At 39.9% G+C, this 14,703-nt stretch overlaps 3 protein-coding genes across 3 annotated transcripts; all 3 read left to right on the top strand.

Annotated features, from left to right (window-relative positions):
- The first annotated feature begins 5,165 nt into the window (after window positions 1–5,165).
- LOC135640843 (uncharacterized) lies at window positions 5,166–6,369 on the top strand. Its single transcript, XM_065155617.1, has 2 exons — window positions 5,166–5,322; window positions 5,718–6,369. The coding sequence occupies exons 1-2, from the start codon at window positions 5,308–5,310 to the stop codon at window positions 6,129–6,131; spliced, it is 429 nt and encodes a 142-aa protein (XP_065011689.1). The 5' UTR covers window positions 5,166–5,307; the 3' UTR covers window positions 6,132–6,369.
- Window positions 6,370–9,028: 2,659 nt separating this feature from the next.
- On the top strand, window positions 9,029–9,930 carry LOC135640022 (uncharacterized protein At5g48480-like). The gene is made up of 2 exons (XM_065154098.1): window positions 9,029–9,302; window positions 9,389–9,930. The coding sequence occupies exons 1-2, from the start codon at window positions 9,082–9,084 to the stop codon at window positions 9,609–9,611; spliced, it is 444 nt and encodes a 147-aa protein (XP_065010170.1). The 5' UTR covers window positions 9,029–9,081; the 3' UTR covers window positions 9,612–9,930.
- A 1,381-nt stretch (window positions 9,931–11,311) lies between these two features.
- LOC135640842 (small ribosomal subunit protein eS8-like) lies at window positions 11,312–14,703 on the top strand. The gene is made up of 5 exons (XM_065155616.1): window positions 11,312–11,419; window positions 11,528–11,600; window positions 12,023–12,356; window positions 14,157–14,326; window positions 14,433–14,703. The coding sequence occupies exons 1-5, from the start codon at window positions 11,416–11,418 to the stop codon at window positions 14,515–14,517; spliced, it is 666 nt and encodes a 221-aa protein (XP_065011688.1). The 5' UTR covers window positions 11,312–11,415; the 3' UTR covers window positions 14,518–14,703.

Genomic DNA, 14,703 nt, shown 5'->3' with positions numbered 1-14,703 from the left:
ATTATAAGAACATAACATATATAGTCAAGATCCATTAAATGAATCGTCTCTAGATGTAAGCGATGAATACTGACTACTATCATCTTTACTTTAAAATAATTTTTTATAATGATGAATATTTTATTTCTTTTTAGTTTTCATATTAAACTAAATTTTTATTATTTATAACATATATTAAAGCATCAAAATTAACCCACCAAATATTTGAAACTGATTTTTAATGCGTTTAATTTGAAACATAAAAAGGTCATACTTATACATTTCGCTTTCAAACCAAACTTTATAGCTCTTCTACATATGACATTCCTTACCACAGAATTAGTATTTTATTATGAAGATTTTCTTTTTACGAGTGTATATAATATTTATAAACTCAAGAGATTTATATTTTAATTTTCTTTTATTGTTATCTACTCACTGAGTAGTATCCAAAATATTACAAGTCTTTTTTATTTTAATCTTAATTCTTTTTAAATACATATATTAGTCAGTTCGTTTAAGTTTCACTTATCCTTAATATTATTATAGTAAATTTTAGATGAGTCAAATTAAAAAAAAAAATTAAGAATAAATTATACGAGAAATGACTAAACCACATTCATGCTTAATGTTCTTAAGCTTAAAATTTTATTAGCTATATTGAGAATATAATCTTGAATTCCTCAAATATTATCATATTAAATTTTAGTTAATTATTTTATTAATATATCAACCATTGACTTATCAGTAAATTTAAATTTAAATTGATCTTTAAAATATTCCAATGAGCTAATTTTAGACTATAATGAAGTCTAAATATTATTAGCAATTATCATAAAATTAAATCTCTTAGACCTTTCTCGAATAGTTATCTCAATTATTTGTTCTATAAAACTTTTAGTAGTTCAGTTTTTGATCCTTTCAACTAGTTTAACTAAGGTGTAACACACCTAATATAAATTATATATACTCAAGCCTTTTATAATAATTTAATCCAAAAAATATGGGGACATTTAAAAGAAATATAATAAAGGATGTACCATTTAAATAATATAATATTAATGGTTTGAGTTTTTTTAGGTAATGTTAAACTATTGATATCATCTATATTTCACCTTTGCATGAAATATTAATATATCTAGTATTCACATAAAATTATTTATGAAGAATTGATACCATTCTCATGAAATAGTACTTTTACTTTTGGGTATATAACCTTAAACTATAATGATATTCAAAACAATGTCATTCTATCCTATTATATAATTATTTGAAGTAGATTATCCATTGAAAATATCTAAATCTCTTAATTTTATATGTCATTATGAATATTATTTAAGATTAATTTTTTAATATAATTTTATAAGTTATTGCTTTAGGTCACTTTGGCAACTATAAGACCGATACAATAATATAAAATATAGTTTAAAATATCCTATAAATGATAATACCTTTATTATAAATTATATCTCATAATCCTATCATCTTAAGCTACTTAGTAGCTACGAGTCAAATAAAACTTAGGGATATAAGTTACAAATAATATTCATCAAATTTATTTAGTCCAATTTATATCAAATTAGTTTAATAATAAAATAATAATCATAATAATTACTAAACATTAATCAATATAAATAATAACTCATATGATAATTATAATCATGATAAATCATTAATCATGATTTTATTTAAAAATATTATTTCATAATTTTAAATATATATATATATATATATATATATATATATATATGTGTGAATAATCAAATAAATATCTGAGAATAATAATTAAAATTTTATTTATCATGTGCAAAATATAATCAAAGTGATATGAGAAAACTATAAAAAAATTATAAGTTATAATTTTTTTTTAATTTTACATAGAACCCTTAGACTAGTTAATCATATTTAATTAAGAAAGCCTAAAATTGGACTAAATATTAACCCAATTAGGTTATGCAAAAATAAAAATTGATAAAAAAATTAATTTTTTTTTCTAAATTTGATCAAAGTATTTGATTAAAATAAATCAAATTAGTTAATTTTATAATTAAGGACATAATTTAAAATTTTTAATCTCTAAAGGATAAAACTATAATTTTGATATAGGATATATAATAGAAAATTTTAAATTCTTAAGGGTACAATGGAAAGTTAACTTACAAACATAAATTAAAATTATCTAAATTTTGAGAGGTAAAAAAGCCTTTTAAGGAAACTCTAACTATCTCCCTTTCTATGGTCATTATCTACAAGAGGCATGATCGCCACCTACGCAAGGCACTATAGTCGCGGTGCATGATCATTGCTTGTGCGAGACGCCATAGCCACCATCTGTGGTCGCTGCGTGAGGCGCAGCCATCGCCACCGTGCACAATCACTACCTACGCATGGTGTCCAACATCCAATTCACGTCAGCCATAGCTAACAAATGATGTCGTAGTCACCGTGAACAACAGCGCTGCATAGTCATTGTAACTACCACCGTCAACGGTGCTATCGCAATTGTCACACTCAACGGTGCTGTCATAGTTGCCACATGCAACGGTGCTGCATAGTCACTGCCTACAATTAGGCGGATGACCGCCGTAGGTCATTATCCTCAATAATACTATTGTCAACAATAAATTGTCAATAGTAGTCCATTGATCAAACATGAGGAACCTTATATCGCCCACACGTAAATAATAGGATGAACTAAATAGAAAAATAAATCAATAATACCGATAAATTATTCATACATCGTAAATAAAAACTAATTAACACATTTTCATGAGTAAAAGGTGCTAACAAATAGGTCTAAAGTGTTTAATTTTAAAACTATGGCTCCGATACTAATTATAAGCATAAAAATTATAAGATATTATTATTTTATAAAAAAATTTAATGTCAAAACCTAAAATCAAAAAATAATATATCTGTAAATTTATTATACATGCCTTTCGATGATGCTCATAAAGCCTTTGTCTGATCTATAAGTATATTATCATCGGATCGAAGATCTGTAGTAATATCGATCTATCATAAGAACTAGACTTGTTTTCTCCTCTCTTCATATCTTTCGTAAAACCATTATGAGCGATGAATTTAGGAATAAAAAGAAGATGAGAGAATATTTATAATCTCTCATTGACTGGTTCACGTGATTCAAAAGGAAATGAGAGAATACATATAATCTCTTAATTTTGTTACGTATTTCCATTTTTATACATTGTGTTATATGTATAGTCCATGTGGAGTTTTGTTTATTTATAAGCGAGAGTAAAAGGTATAGAATAAATAATTAGGAGAGTTCCTTCTATCAAAATCATCTCATAAGTAATTTTATCTTGAACTTTCTTTAAGCTTTCAAAAAGTACCATTGTTTTATGTTGATCTGCTTCTCAAAATTGTAACCTACCTTTGATCGATTGAATCATCTTGTGCACCAGCTTTGCACTCTCAAGGAATCCTTTCTCCATTCCAATCGAGACTTGCTGCCAAGCACAAATGGCTCCGCGACTCCATCCCAAGTCAGTGAGCCATGTAGGAAAAGGTTCCTTAGGAACATGGCTGAGGTGACTCATCAGTGCAATCAGGACTTGCGGCCAAGCGCAAATGACTCCATGAATCCAACCCAAGTCAGTAAGCCATGTAGGAAAAGGTTCCTTAGCAACATAGCTGAGATGACTCATCAGTGCCTACCTAGTCATCCAAATGACATCACCTGCATCTCCTTTACAGCCATCGAACACATCAGATTCAACAACATCGATCATGTCCTTGTTCTTCGAGTCACATCCTCTTGAATATATAAATGTATATATAATCAAAACAAGGAGAAAAGGTGGTGATGGAATTCCAACGAAAGCTTGGGAAGATCTGATAAAGGTCGGTCCCCAACAAGAAAGTAGGGCACTCCAATAGAAGAAGAAGAAGAAGAAGACATGCATCACGAGAGGCATCATGGTCGGGAAAGGAAATCAAGGAGGTGGAGCCATGAGCTTTGTGTTGTCAAAAACCATGGCATGAGCACTATAATACGAGCATGAGATGGCATGGTGTAGCCCCCACGCTTTTGGCGTCGAATTGGGTCTAGGGTTTCTGAGCCTTTCGGTGGAATTGGCCCTATCACATCAAGTGGAGCACATGTGGAGGGATCGTCAAATGCTCGATGCTTTTTTCTCTTTGGCCTTCTCTCACTTGTCGTGCCATGCTATTTTTCCTATGTTGATCCTTCTTTAAGGTGAATTATTATAGCTGATCCCATCTTATTTTCTGGTATGAGAAGTATGGCTGATCGAATCCGACGTAGAAACATAAGATACGTTTCTATGGGAAGAGGGGAGAAGATGGTGACCGGACAAGAGGGATGACACGACTCCATCGCCCGAGGAATCTTCAAGGCTGGCCCGCCGTCGGTTCACTGGGGCCGGCGACTGCCTCGGGCGGCGCGAGACACGTCGAAGTAGGGCGGGCCCGGCTGAGCTGTCGCGCAGGCCGAGCCGGTGGAGAGGAGAGCGGGGAGGAGCTCTCGCGGCACAGTGTCCACGTCGGCGTCTCGTCGTCTTCCGCGGGGAGCGGGGGCCACCACGGCACCGCCCAGCGACTGCCCGGACGCTGCGCGGGGCCCGCGCCGCGTCCTTCCCAGCTCGAGGAAGGCAAAAGCTGAGGAGGAGACGACAACGATGGGGGAGGAGGCGTGGGGGAGACTCGGAGGTCCTCTTTGGCAGCCAATGGCAGCTCGCCATGCTGCATCTTATTCCCGTTCCCGTCTCCTTTACGAATCTCTGATGCTATCACCCACCATTTCTCACTTTAAACTCCATTGCACCATCCCTAGAATCCGGTCCGCGTCCATCCGATTTCGTTCGAGTCTTCGTACGTCATCAATCCTCACATGAGAACCACAAGATATCGGATGGTCGAATCAAAATCGTATGAGATTTTTTATGTAATCGTGTTTACTATAGTCAATAATAATAATAATTCATCGCGTTTACATAATTTGTGAATTACTAAGATAATTTCTGTTCATATTACCAACACAGTAGCATATATCCAAAGATGGAGGGAGTGCACATATCAATCCATTATAGCTGGGAGTGCATCACGCAAAATAATACACACACACTGATGGGCAAAAGGTGCGTGGATGACCGGAGATGGGAGAGTAAACTAATGGTGTGATCCAGCCAATCGTACGTGGCTGGTTGTCTGTAAAGATTCTGAGTGCCATTGCATCTCTGTATAAATACCCTTCCATCCCCAATGACCTCTCCCACCCCACTGCTTTGGTAGATCACTTGTCGCTCCACTCTTGTTCTCCTTCAGCTCTTCTCACCTTCTCCCATGGCTTCTGTTGAGGTGAGCCACGACCTTGTCCTATGAGCCATCAGCTGCAATTGGCTTCTGTCATGATCCTCCTGCCTAGAGATCAGATCAGATCAGCAAAAGAGTAGGTTGTGTTGTGTGTGTGGGGGGAGGGGGTTTACTTGAGATCAGATCGATGATCTCAGGTTCGATCATGTCTGGTGTAGCTATCCGAACCTGAAGAGAGCATGAACTCACTTGTTATCTCTCTTCTCGGGAACACTCGGTTGTAGATGGAGTGAGGGTTGAACTCTGCCTGCATCTACTTTAGATCTGCTAGAAAGATGTGATTCCTAGGAAGAGCTCCTGGATCTGCATGCTCAGTCGTCATCCACACCGATGCACGGCCGAGTTAGAGCTAAATGTCTCCTTCTGTCGTCTTCATGCAGGTCGAATCAGCTCCTGTCGTTGAGGTTCCGGCTGATGTCCCGGTTGCTACTGTCGTCGAGGCCGAACCTGCACCTGCGCCGGCCGTCGAGGCCGAACCTGCTCCTGCTCCGGCCGTCGACGAGCCCAAAGAAGAAGAAGAAGAAACCCCAGCAGAAGAAGCAGCAGCAGCAGCAGAGCCTGAGGAGACGCCGGCTGAAGAGCCCGCGGCTGAGCCCGTAGCCACCGAGGCCGAACCGGCAGCAGCGGAGCCTACCGAGGAGGCAAAGCCGGAGGCTGAACCCGAGGCCGCCGCTCCCGTAGCTGAGGAGACCACGGATCCGACGGTCGAGGAGCCGGAGGCGGCAACCGAAGAAGCTGCTGCACCGGCCGCCGCCGAGGAGGCTGCAGCGGAGCCGGCCGTGGCCTCGGAGTGAAGTCATTTGAGTGAGGTTTGATGCCATTTAAGAGCTACTAGTAATAATAGCTGCTATGGGAATAATATATCGGAGTATGTCATCAGTGAGTCTTTGTTATTGGGTGGAGTCTCATCTGTAATCCTTGTTTAGTGTGGCATGCAGTGTGTGTTAGCATCATCACTTTATTCATTGTCTACTACCGTCAATGGGGTCTTTTATCATATCAGCTTCTATGAAATCACCTCCTTTTTCTTCACGTTGAATTCTAACCCATACCAAATGTCGTCCTAAATCCCATGTTTGAGTTCAAGTCACCAAAGGTATATAACTATGGTTAAGACACATGTATTTTCTTTTTAGATATTTGTTTCTAATATTTTGCACCCCGGACGCACCGTTTGATGGGCTTGAGATTTGTGCAACCATCTCATGTACAGTAACACCCTTAATCTAACCGCACCTTCTATTACTTAATCATATAATCCGTATGAATCGCTATTGACAGAAACAAGTGTTAGAAAAACTATATATACAAAGAGAAAATGATGTGTCTAAGGCCAACATTCCAAATCTATTTGACCAAATGATGTTGACTATGTAGTACTAATGAGAAAGCTAACTTAGATAAATTATTAATTTTGTATCTTTGTGTTAGTGTAAATATCATGACGCAAGCCTGGTGACCTAACTAGCCTATCAACTTCGTTTGGTCTAATCCACTGATCAAAATACTTAAGCTGAAGTCGATAGTAATACACTCATCAGACCCTTATAAGTCAATCTTAATCTTGTCCACTTTCGATGTTGGGCCTTGACGTCCTCGTCAATGCCCAACATAACCCAGATCAGACCCTAGCATAGGTTGCTAGGTCGGCTCTGATACCAAAAATATCATAACCCAAGCCTGATGAGCTAACTAACCTATCAACTTCGTTTGGTCTAATCAACTGACCAAAATGCTTAAGTTGAAGTTGTAGTAGTACACTCATCAGACCCTTATAAGTCAATCTTAATCTTGCCCACTTTCGATGTGGGACTAATCAGGGGTGTTACAGTAAACAACTTTTTAGCCGTGACCTCGGGGCCGACACGGCTTGGTTCGGGTCTGGATGATGGGTCGCCGATTCCTTCGGGAGGGGGTTCCTTGCCAACGCGCCCGGAGAGAAACGCCTCGCCTTCGTCCCTGCACACAGGTCGGGACGGGAGAGCTCGACCCGACCCCTACGATGATCAAGTCAGTGAATAATCGTAGTGGGGTTGTTATCTATCTTGCTCCCCCCCCCCCCTTTCGTTTAGAATGCAAGGGTATTTACAGGGGAGTTCGGTGTTACCTGATGTGTCTGCCCGCAAGGGGTAGGATCGTACCTTCTGATGACGTCTGACAGCGCTATCGACGTAGCGTGCGGAGTCGAACATGAGCTGTCGTTAATGAGCCTCGGTTGACATTACGACCCATGTCAGTCATGCGGTGTCAGGAGAGCGGGGCGTCAGCGGGTGTCACTCAAGTCTTATCGTAATTATTACCCATATCACTTTGCATTTGGTGTATATTTAATTTTGACGTACCTTAAATACTTGATAAGATCATTTAATTTCACGTTGATCGAGGAACATGAGCAAATCTCCTTTACCTATAGATGCATTTTTTAAAACTCATATCGATTGAAAAGATAAAATCTTACTGGTATACTCATAATCCCTTATTAATATTATAAAAGCTCTTTGGATATTTTGAACCTCGAATAACTTCATATTAGATAATTAAATTTATCATAATATTATTTTAAATCTAGTAAAGGATTATCATCATTTATATTTATCATTAATATTGTCAATAAAATATTTGTTTTCTCTTAAAAATTATATTTTTTAAACCTACTTATTTATTGTGAACATTATTTTATCCGCCGGTAACGTTTGTAATCGTACCTAAGCTCCCCACTCATTCCAGTCGGGGTCCACCTGGACCTCCCCAGGTATGTGTTCCGCCGAACCACACAGCTTGGCGGGACCCACATCCACAGGCCATCGAATGCACGGCACGAGCAACGTGTGGGTCCCGCGCAGCGGAGGCGGGTTACGCAGTTGAGTCAAAGCCAAAAGAGTGCGATAGTTTAATGAAAATTAAGAAAAGGAACGCCGAATCTGTTACTCCAGAAATACCACACCACTTATTCCCCTTCAGGCGACGGGCCCCAGTGCACCTCTCATGGGTTAACATCGGGTGACGTGACGTTGGAGTACAAATCCGCTGCTGCCTTTGGGAAACTTAAAGCGGGCATGTCCACGCCACAGGTGCAATCGGATCCTCCCCAGCCACTGCATCAGTAAAACTTCGATCCGACCGTCAATTCTTAAAACTAACGTCAATGAACGGTTCCAATGCCGGTCATTCCAGTTCTGTTCAAATTAAGTCTGAAGAGGATCCTCAATCCCTGAGGACCTTCGTCCCCGGTGCCCCCTCCTCACACAAAACGTGACACCATCAAAGCCATTGATTTACATTAATACCCCTATAATTTCTCAAAACTACAAATTTACCCCTACCCGGGAGAATAAAACAGACCACACCAACTCGTCCTCCGTGCCGCGGGTCGCTTTCATTGACCGACACTAATGCGGTCCGTCCGATCACTTGCACAGCCTACGACGAACGGTTCAGATCTAGCATCGCTGCCTTCGAGTCCACCGGCTTTTGATACGGTGTACGAGGACGCCTCGGGAGGGACGAAAAGCATGAGGCGAAGCCGTTCAAATCGGTGGATGGCAGGATCGTAGTTTACGCTAAAAGCATGGGCGGTTGTGGAATGACGATTAAATTAATGGAAAGTATTCCAACGGTTTCATGGCCTTCATCTGCTATAAATACTTCCCACCTGTGTAGCCTCTTTGCTTCTCATTTCGCTGCCGCTGCTTTGTCCTTCACGCTCTCTTCTAGGGTTCGGTATCGTTCTTCTTCCTCGAGGCGATGGCGGATGTGGCGTTGCTGGGTTTCAAGCCGCAGCTGGTTGTGCCGGGGATGAAGGCGGAGGCGGCTGTGCAGTTCTACAAGGCGGCATTCGGGGCGGAGGAGATCGGGAGGGTGACGCACCCGAAGCGCAAGGCGGAACAGGAGTGTCCCCTCATCCTCTCCGCCGAGCTCAAGATCGGCTCCTCCCTCATCCTCGTCAGCGACTGCTTCGACGCTGCGTAATCCCTGGCATTCCCCCAACTCAACCCTAGCTCCCCGATCTTTAGGGATCTCATTAGGTTGGTGATTTCGGTGGTGATGGCAGAGGAGAGGAGAGTGCCGCAGCCGCTGGAGGCGGTGGGATCGCGTTCCGGCTGGAGGCGGAGGACGTGGACGCGGCCGTGAAGAAGGCGGTGGCTGCTGGTGCGGAGGTCATGAGCGAGGTGTTGGAGGAGGAAGGCAGCCTTCTCGGGAAGGTGAAGGACCCGTTCGGTGTCGTCTGGGCCATCGCGGCCGTCGGGAAGAAGAGCCCCGAGCCCGAGGCTTGATCCGGGCCGTCGACTCTAACCTCTCACTTCCTTAGGGATGCATTTATAGCTGGACGTCAAACTAATAGAGGCATTAGCAGTAGCGAAGCAGTTTACGCTAACTCATCTATGCTTAATCTTGAAGACTTATTATTTAGGATGGCGGTTGTCACGGTTGCCGCCGAAGCTTCTCGCGGCCACCGACGGTTGATATTATATTTGAGATGCTTTAGCCCCTTTTCTTTTGCAGGAAACTAGAAAGACTAAACTTTTACAGGTGGCGACCGCATCATATTTTTGATGATAGTATTAATGTTCCATGTGATATCCATTCGACACTGATCACATAACCTTCGTTTTCTTTTTAGTTATGGTTTACAGATGTCATGAGCTATCTGCTTGCTTCGTTCTTTACTGTCTTTTAGATGTTCGTTCAATGTTCAGGGGACCACGAAGAAAAGGTTTTGGGAAGGCTGCTCTGTTCTTGGGGAAAGTTGCATGTTTGCGTTAATATGTACATCTCATTCATGCTTTTTAGGGGCAACACCTAATTGGTTATCATGCTTATTTTTGTGTTGGTTATGGTTGCCTGTTCTTTAATCAGGCACGAACTTATTATTATTAGCTTGTCTGTTTCGGTGCCATTGCATTTGTTGTTTTCTGCGTTTGTTGTTATTTGGTGTTGCTTCTTCGAGCATCTGTCCGCTACTCGGGTTTTGTGTTGTACTGTAAGGCATTTGGCCCTCCTGTATCCTGTTGGAACAGGCTAATCAAGCTCTGTACTGCACAGGAATTATTTCCAGTCACTTGGTCTGCAGGGTCATGGCATCTTTTTCTTGCTATGTAATTGTTTAGGCACATTAAATAATGTTAAGTTTGACTCTTACTCATCATTATTTGATTTCTAACAATCACATTAAATAATATGAATCATCCCAAGCCAAATATCCTCTTTATAATTAGTGGTTGTGACTTTTGACCTTTTGCCTTGTCAATCAATCTGCATCATATTTGATGGCACTAATTTTAAAGTGAATACTAATCCAGCTTAAACCGTTGTCACTTGATCTATCTCGAGCTAGTAATAGTGGGCTCATAGTCTTGTATATGAAAGCAACATACGGTCATAATAAGTATGACCTTGATTTACTCCGAATGAATATTCTAATCAGACAATTATAATATACTTTAATATAGCAAAAATACTTTCACAATCATCATTCACGCTATCTACACTTATTAAGAAAAATAATGAATGCTACAAATGACCAGTTTATGTTAACCATAAAATAAAAGGAGGTGTCTTAGCAACACACAGTCTAGTAACATAAATAAATAAATAAATAAATAAATAAATAAATAAATATATATATATATATATATATATATATATATATATATATATATATATATATATATATATATATATATATATATATCTCTAAGATCCCAAAAACATTAAATTCCTATATAGTCTTATAAATTCAAAGAATTATATGTATAGAGTATTCAAACAATCAAATTGGGTTAGCCAAGTCCAAACCAGATATCTGCATTGATCGATGGGTCCGGCCGGCTCGACCTGGCGAACTCCCAGCACGGTTCGGGTTGAAGTTCAAGATCAAGCCGTACACGTTTTGATCCGACGGCTGATTTAGCGCCCCTCCTAAGAATTGCTATAATTACATCGCAGCCAACGTATTCTGCCCGCTATATAAAAGGCTAGGGTTTGGGCTGCTGAGAAGATCTCTGAAACCGAGGAGTGCGGCGGCGGACGTCGGGAGAGAAGAAGAGGGCGCAGTGTTTGTCACCACCGCCGGCCAACATGGGTAAGGATCGGAACCTTAGATTCTCGATTCCGGTAGGAAACGCTGATATCTGATCGGGTTTTTTCTTTAACCCAACTTCCATCCATGGCGTTGCTCTCCTGCTCGCAGGTATCTCGCGAGACTCCATGCACAAAAGGCGGGCCACCGGAGGGAAGAAGAAGGCGTGGCGGAAGAAGAGAAAGTGAGTTCCTTTTTTTGTAATCTGTTCTATTTTCTTGCAAAACATTTTCGCTTGAAGCTGTTTGTGTCCACTTTAAGCGTTGATTATTTGTAGCATTCGTTTTCCTGCACGAGTTAGTTCTTTGTTTCATCATATTGTGAAAAGATTAGGACTTTTGCGCTCATGGATGTACGATTGAGTCACCCCAGCCTCCGTTGTTTGAATCTCTGCGCCTCTGAAAATTCTTCGCTGTTAGGCTTTCGGTGGTTTCTCTTGAAAGTTGGGGTTTTTGTTTGAATCCACTAATATGTTTTCTGTACATTTTTCGTTGATGAATTTTCGGTTCTCTTTTTTCCTTTCTATTTGTATTTTACTCGTTTTTTTCCCGATAATTATGTTTGAGATGGTTTTGCCGTGATGTAATGTTAGTCTTGCCTCGAAAGGTACGAGTTGGGAAGACAGCCTGCCAGTACGAAGCTTTCGAGCAACAAGACCGTGAGGAGGATTCGAGTTCGAGGAGGCAACGTGAAGTGGAGGGCCCTCCGATTGGATCATGGCAATTACTCATGGGGGAGCGAGGCAGTGACTCGCAAAACCCGTATCCTTGATGTGGTCTACAATGCTTCAAACAACGAACTTGTGAGGACACAGACCCTTGTGAAGAGTGCCATTATTCAGGTTGATGCTGCCCCATTCAAGCAGTGGTACCTTCAGCACTATGGTGTTGAGATTGGTAGGAAGAAGAAAGCCCCTTCTGCTAAGAAGGAAGCAACAGAGGTGATTCTCTTTTGTGTGAAGTTTTCTGGTGTCCCTGATAGCCATGTGTTTTTAGTTTTAGTTAAAATTGTTTGTTGATACTTTCATTAGAGTTTCATTTTATATATATCCTGATGACTTTCTGAGGCTGTATCTCAGATTTGAGAAGACACCTCTAAAATAGTGATGGATACGTGGCCAAAGTAAAGTTGGGCAAGGATGGAGTTTGCTTGATAAACCAAAATGTTAGCTAATGGGTTAAAAATATGTAATTTTTTTCCACAGGAGCATAGAAAGGAGTAGCATAATTATATATAGTATGAGATAGGAGTTTGAGTTAGAGATGCAAACTTTAGTTGATCAGATCCACGATCATTCTTTCCATCTTAATCACTGTAGCAGATGTGATCAAGTAGAAGCAATCTAGTTGTATTTGTTGGACATTTTGTTTCATCATTGAATGGGTTGATTTACGCATAGAATGCAAAATAAATTAAGGTGATCGAATATGTATCGCACACATACAAATTTGGGGCTGCTTTAAACATGATATCAGTTTCTTTTCCCATAATACAACTCAGATTGCCAGCAACCCATAAATTGGATTTCAAAAATAGTATTATACCATTGTAATCCTTGTAAATGGCCATAAGTTCCATATTAATGTTTGTGGATTTAAGTCGAACAGGACTTTTGTTTAGGATTTAAATTTCCAGTTTGGATATTGTACAGGGGACCATATCTGCTATTACACCTGAAAAAACCTTACTGATTACTGAATTAAGGTCAGGCAGCTAGAGGTTTGTTAAAAAGAGTTAGGAAGGTAAAGTGATCTGCTCTAGTATATCAAACAAGATTCATCTGAAGGCACAGATATCTCACTTGGTTGTAAACTTGGAAAAATTTTTTGCTACTTGTTACATGGTGCCTCTCCATCGTTTCAAGTTTTTGCTGTTAAAAGTATCAATTAAATTTTCTTACTTTTAATTACAAAACTTATTCTGCATTTTTTACCATTCTTAAAGGGCGTTTGACTATAAAATTATAGAACATACTAAAAGAATGTCAAAAGAAGAGTAGGGCTTAATTAAAAGCAGAAAACTAGGGTGCCATGTTCTTGTTCAACTTTAGTATCAAATGTCAATGTTTAGTTACGGCTGATTTGCTGTTGTATAATCCTAGGATTTGCAATTCCCATTGTTTTTACTTGATTGTTTATAAACTGATTGGTCCTGTTTTTGACTAGTGTGTTTGTGGGATAGCTTTCACTGTCAGTTATAGGATCTAGGGTCACACTGTGCCAATCAGTTGGATCGACTAATCAATTAGTAAAGTTGAGCCTCTGCCCTCTTCCTTTTCCTCTGTCTTTTCTTTCTCCACCCCTTTGGCCACTTTTGGGATGATACAAAATTTTCTGAGTCCAAAATCTGAATCAGCCAGGACAACTAGAAATTTGTTGTCACCTGTTGGGACCAATAAAAAAATTCTGAAATTTGGCTGAACCAGTTGGTGCTTGTTAGCTGAAATTAGGTTGGTCCTGTTGCAAATATGTCTGAATCAGATTGACTAATTCATAGGGGTAGCTGGTTCTTTGGTAAGAGAAACCTGATACACTCGTGGTTGCGGTTTCTTATCTTTCATTTGGCCCATACTTATAAGGTCTGCAATTTGAGGTAGATGTTCTATTTTTTTGGGTTTATCCTTGTCATGTTTGTGTCGACCATGCTCGATTCAAGCTAGTTCTCCACTGCTGTTCAGCCTAGTTTCCTCGGGTTCAGTTATCAATCTAGTTTTATGGCTCTTCTTTCACGGTGATGGCAGGAGGGTGAAGCTGCCACAGAGGAAGAAAAGAAAAGTAACCATGTAACCAGGAAGCTGGAGAAGCGTCAGCAGGGTCGAAAACTGGACCCCCACATTGAGGAGCAGTTTGGTAGTGGAAGATTGTTGGCTTCTATCTCTTCCCGCCCTGGTCAGTGTGGCAGAGCAGACGGGTGAGAATGACGACAACCACGAAAAGCTTTATCCAAGTAGTTGTCCTGTATATTCTGATGTCTTCTGAACTAATTTATCAATCGCCTTTCTTTCTCCAATTCTCAGATACATATTGGAAGGAAAAGAGCTGGAATTCTACATGAAGAAGATCCAGAGGAAGAAGGGCAAAGCTGCAGGAGCAGCAGCTTAAGTGACCTCAATCATTTCCTTTTATCAGTTGGTTTGCATCAGCTTAATGAATCTTGGTGGTTTCTTCTTGAAGTCAACGCTTGACTAATGTTTTGCTCATTTAAGATATCGGACAGCTTTGTTTGTAGGCTACAAGATATTTGAACTTTTTGCATTATGTTATGTCCCCAAATGGTCAATTTTTCTA

The sequence above is a fragment of the Musa acuminata genome, chromosome BXJ3-6, assembly GCF_036884655.1.
Source record: "Musa acuminata AAA Group cultivar baxijiao chromosome BXJ3-6, Cavendish_Baxijiao_AAA, whole genome shotgun sequence".
NCBI classification, from domain to species: Eukaryota; Viridiplantae; Streptophyta; class Magnoliopsida; order Zingiberales; family Musaceae; genus Musa; species Musa acuminata.
The sequence above is the reverse complement of the archived record's forward strand: the minus strand, read 5'-3'. Positions and strand labels throughout refer to the sequence as shown.

What these genes read in the sequence shown, in the direction of transcription:
- LOC135640022 (XM_065154098.1), top strand. Translation starts at nt 9,082, where the DNA reads ATGGCGGATGTGGCGTTGCTGGGTTTCAAGCCGCAGCTGGTTGTGCCG. An exon ending in AGCGACTGCTTCGACGCTGC is followed by an intron (nt 9,303 to 9,388) that starts GTAATCCCTGGC and finishes TGGTGATGGCAG; the next exon opens with AGGAGAGGAGAGTGCCGCAG.
- LOC135640842 (XM_065155616.1), top strand. An exon ending in GCGTGGCGGAAGAAGAGAAA is followed by an intron (nt 11,601 to 12,022) that starts GTGAGTTCCTTT and finishes TTGCCTCGAAAG; the next exon opens with GTACGAGTTGGGAAGACAGC. An exon ending in CAGTGTGGCAGAGCAGACGG is followed by an intron (nt 14,327 to 14,432) that starts GTGAGAATGACG and finishes TCCAATTCTCAG; the next exon opens with ATACATATTGGAAGGAAAAG.